The sequence below is a fragment of the Plodia interpunctella genome, chromosome 8 (assembly GCF_027563975.2).
Source record: "Plodia interpunctella isolate USDA-ARS_2022_Savannah chromosome 8, ilPloInte3.2, whole genome shotgun sequence".
Classification (NCBI taxonomy): domain Eukaryota; kingdom Metazoa; phylum Arthropoda; class Insecta; order Lepidoptera; family Pyralidae; genus Plodia; species Plodia interpunctella.
This window is the reverse complement of record NC_071301.1, coordinates 9569234-9573918: the sequence shown is the minus strand read 5'-3', so window position 1 is coordinate 9573918 and position 4685 is coordinate 9569234. Positions and strand designations below refer to the sequence as shown.

The 4685-nt window shown below is 38.1% G+C and overlaps 1 protein-coding gene across 1 annotated transcript; it reads left to right on the top strand.

Annotated features, from left to right (window-relative positions):
- The first annotated feature begins 76 nt into the window (after window positions 1-76).
- LOC128672081 (uncharacterized) lies at window positions 77-4212 on the top strand. The gene is made up of 5 exons (XM_053748989.2): window positions 77-1057; window positions 1140-1319; window positions 1819-1967; window positions 2890-2935; window positions 3337-4212. The coding sequence occupies exons 1-5, from the start codon at window positions 382-384 to the stop codon at window positions 3606-3608; spliced, it is 1323 nt and encodes a 440-aa protein (XP_053604964.1). The 5' UTR covers window positions 77-381; the 3' UTR covers window positions 3609-4212.
- The last annotated feature ends 473 nt before the right edge of the window (window positions 4213-4685 follow it).

Below are 4685 nucleotides of genomic sequence, written 5' to 3'. Positions count from 1 at the left end.
GCGCGACTGGTGCGCGCCATTGGCTCGGAGCCCGCCATCCCTCTCACTTCCGGTGTGGAAAAGCTTTTCCCGCGCTTGGGCGGAGCGAAGCTCGGAACTTGGGCGGGCCGCAACTTTTCTTGTAATTTTAATTTATATTAGTTTATATCTGGTTGTACTTTTGATTTCCACTGTCTTTGGTGTTTCGGGATAGCAATAATGGAAACAATATTTATGTTTTTCTCTTCTAAAAATATGTGTAATGCAGAATTTGTGGACCAAAGAGATTGAATTGAAGTCAGTTTATGTATAAGCAAAAAGTAAAAACGAAGTCATAATTGACATAATTCAGTCATTTGCTCAAAAAGAAAAAACAGGATTAAAAAAATACGCTGTTTAAAAATGCGTTCGTTTCAATGTGTGATAATCATGTATATTCACCAATTATGTGGCGCAAAAGACACGCTTCCCTTATTTATTTTGGATTACGACAACAATTTGGGGGAATTGATGGTTGACACGAATCCGTTCGCGACCATCAGTAGCGCTATATTCGGCGAAATCGTGGAAGACGCGGTAAAGCATTGCTCCGTGATAATAATTTTCGTCGAAGATCAATTTTGTACCGAAGATGTGAGTGGTAAAGACAAATTGGGGACTCCATACGTCAATTTAAGGACCGCGTTATTGCAAAATAAAGTTAAATATTTGCCAAACGTTGTAAATCCATTGAGTGTACTCTTTCGTTTCATGCCGCCTGCTGAATCCAATGCTTTTGTGTTGAGGAGCGGAGAACCAATCCAGATACCTGAAGGATTGCCTTTTTACTATATATACTTTAATGACTATGATGGTTCGAGGGTGGAGACTTTACGCCGTCATGACGTCATAATGCATGACATTTTTGAAGAAACTCGAATTATTTCGTCAACCGCTCTCGGCATATATACAGGCAGACATAATCCAATCGTGCTGGCCAAATATGGCCGTGGTGGGCAATCAACTTTAAAAAATCAAATGTATATGCCACAGCGGGGAGTGTATTTGGCGTCAGAGGGAGCTCTTTTCCATTTTGTCGGTAAGTCTAATGTTACAAATGTTAAATAATGAATTTTGTTGCATAAGAATTGGTCTTAAGAAAACTTTGTATAATTTTGCAGGTTTGAGTATAGAAATGGCAACACATAAGCGCCGTGCTGAGTTTAAAGACGTTCCGAACGTAGCGTCCGAGCTGCGCTCCGTGACGAGCCCCGACACGGAGCACCTCCGAACCAACATCGAGTACCAGGGTTTGCAGATCAAGTTCTCCTTTAGATTGTCCGAGGAATTCTGGACCCTTGGTGAGAAACTTTCCCACGTGGAAGTAAAGAATTTCAGTTGATAACAAATTATTGATTGTTTTTTTGGTGATTTGAAGTATTGACTGATAATCAAATTTTCTCCGTTTTTCAGCACCATCTAGTTTAAATTACTCCAAATAAATATAAAAATATAGTTTAAATTACTCCAAATTCTGATCAAAGTGTGTCTCTGGTTAATTTATTGGCTGAGACATTGCGAAGACACATTTAGGTATAGCTAAAACAACCTACTTCTAATTTTGATTAAAAAAAAAGTAGATATTACGTTAGTATGTATGTTAATGTCTTGATCTATAATTGCTAGTATTACTACTAGAGAACCCTTTATTTAATAGTTATAGGTTTAAACACATAAAAAAATACAGACAAATACAAAGAAATGTCTTCCAGTAAACCCGTGAGAGGAGAGGTAATAGCGGTCTTCCGCTTCAATTCAATTCAATTCGGGGTCAACTCACACTTGGCCACTTTTTCTCAGACAATGTGACGCTGATCGACGGCGGCGAAGACATGGGCACCACCGTTCTGGGCGTGAACGTTCCGATCGGCAGGTCCTACTACTGTAATGAACCGCTAATCATTGTCAACGAGAATGATAAGAGCTACGTCAGAATCCCTGAGTACCAGGTACAGTCGGCAAGTCTAGTTGGGGATACCAGCTATTCCGCAATCACTGGAAATAATATGTTTATTCAGATAAATAAACTTCGATCCTGAAATGGGTGAAATAGTAACACTTTCCTAGGGCATAGGTCTCTCTGTATTAATAGCGACGTACTTACAATTAGAGTAGCTTGATATGTTGTACGTATATAGTACGTTATTGTAAGAATATGTTATTGGTCATTTGTTTTCTATGAAACATGTATTTAGATATGTACGACTGTTTGTTTTCCGACATAAAGCGGTTTAGCATTGTGTTCTGTATCGTTTGTAGCATTGAAATAAAGAAATCGACCTAAATAGTTTTGATAACTGATAGACAACAACAGCATTTCCAAAGAGTGAGGGCTTCTGACGGGTGAGAAGTCGTAAAATCACAGCTGAATCTTCGAAATTTAAATGTTTATTTTTACGCGGACCTCGGGCTTCACTCGATATAGTTCCGTGGGATTCACGTTTAGTGCATGTAAAAATGCCATGACGTTTTTACGGCGCCCCCTAACTGTACCTGATTGCTGATTCCAGGGCGACCGCGTGTGCAGTATGCACAGACATATTATTGCGAGTTTGAGATTCGCGTTTTTACGATGACTGATGTATAGGAAGCCACGTTACCTATATTGAGAGGTAAAAATCATACAACAAACATAATATTCCCAGTTGTTTATCACTACATAGTATTTAAAACAAAGTCGCTGTGCAGAAACAGCTGGAAGCGACTTTGTTGATGCTTATAATGCGATACAGCGGGTGTGCTTAGAACTTTTAAATTACGGAATTTTGCGGGTTTTTTTTTTCAAGAATATTCAAGAGTATAAGGTTTAGATGTAGGTATAAATAATTGGGTCAAACCGCTTGTTGTCTTATAGAAGTCCTCTTATTCCAGGTTCAGCCGTTTAGGGCCAGGGCACGCCGTGTCCCAGAAGACGTTGGTATGTTGGTCTTTCTTTACAGTATATGTTGTTCTATACTGACGTTATTTATAATTCAAGGAGCCCAGGCAAATCGTTCCGTTGTGCATCAACGCAGCATATTGCCGCTCCGTTCATTGATACTTATATAGGATTTGACATTGGCGTGCGTTGTCGTACGTGGAAACTGTAATAAAATTCCAGTGTTGATAAGAAGCGCCTTGACAGCTAAATAGATAATAACAGCATACTCAACGTCAGGCAGGCGATCCGACTTTACATCACAGCTGAAACTTCAAAATTAGAATATATCCATTTTGCGTCATGGGCTCGTGGCTTCACGGCCGCGGATGAAACTGGCGAACGTTTTGGGAGACTCACATTGTATTAGCTCACTTATAACTGAGACTTTTGTCCGACAGTTCCTTTCCAAGGACCGCCCCCGCCGGGCCCAATGAATCCATCAAACCCGGCTTGGATTGCGCAGGCGGTCGCCAACTCATCCAATACGAATTTCAGTAGCGCCACAAAATGCAACCCATACTTCAATGTAAGAATTCTGACAGGTTTAGTGGTCACGGGCGTGTGCTTGAGTATTCTGTTTGTCGGCATTTCCGTCTTGTACAATTGTTCAGGCAACGACCATTTTGACGACCCTCTTGCCAAGCAGCTTGTGATTGCTGCTTCGGAGTAGGTAGGCTGTGGAAGATGACACTGCAGAAATATGAATATTTTATCATAGACTAGCAGCCCATCCCGGTTTCAGTTGCGTACCTAAAACTATAAAAAAGTGCCCAATGTCACGTCTGAACGTTTGTTTATCTCTGTGCCAATTTCATAGATGAGTTTATTCATCACAAACAAAAATACAAATATTTTCTCTTTATAATATTTGTATGGATATGGATGCGCAATGTGGGGCCTGACATAAGCCCCGTAAAGATGAAGACTCTCGCTCACTCACTAGCCCTTTTCCAAGTTTGACTTTAAGGCAATAACCTACCGATTCCGCCAAAGTTTGGCAAACTGTTCGACGACAGTGTGGAGCTGGAACCGGCCTTGTTCAATTGTCTATTACCTACTTACTGAAACATTATTGTACGATGTCCTGTCGCTAACTGATGAAAACCGAATGTACTTAGATTGATTTTTTAGAGCATATTCTTGATAAATATATTGAATAGAAATATTTCAATGACTGATTATGAGTACAGTATTAAAACAGAGAAAGAAGTACCTACCTGATATTTATAATTAACAAGAATCATACATATATACATTATAGCGTTAATTATTCTGATATGATGTATTTTATTCTAGTAAATAATTAGATTATATTTCAATTCACTTTTGTCTTACTACTTAGTTTTAGTATTTTTTCTCGATTACAATGGTTACCTACGTCTATACTTAGTAACTATTAATACCTAGAGGTACCTACCTGTCACCTGTTTATACCTATTTAGCAAGATTCTTTTAGATTTTTATTGAGAACGCATTGTCATTGTGTAATTAATTTTAAAATTAGGACTTTTTATATTTCAAAGTTTTGGCTCAACTTAATTGTAACTTTTTAATCCTGATGTTTTCCTATTTAACTTAGATAATGTTGTCTTTGTGTTAATTATTAATTGTCTGGTATCGGTGTGGTGACTTGTTTTATTATATTAATTAATTGTGTAATTAGATTATATTTCTAAGTTTTTTCTTGACTTTGTTTTAACTTTAATAATAGATTATGATTAACTTTATGTATTTTTTACATATCTTA

Bases quoted from the DNA above. Each gene is read 5' to 3' on its own strand.
- LOC128672081 (XM_053748989.2), top strand. From the start codon at position 382: ATGCGTTCGTTTCAATGTGTGATAATCATGTATATTCACCAATTATGT. The intron at 1,968-2,889 runs GTACAGTCGGCA...CTCTTATTCCAG, and splicing joins TCAGAATCCCTGAGTACCAG to GTTCAGCCGTTTAGGGCCAG. The intron at 2,936-3,336 runs GTATGTTGGTCT...TTTGTCCGACAG, and splicing joins CCGTGTCCCAGAAGACGTTG to TTCCTTTCCAAGGACCGCCC.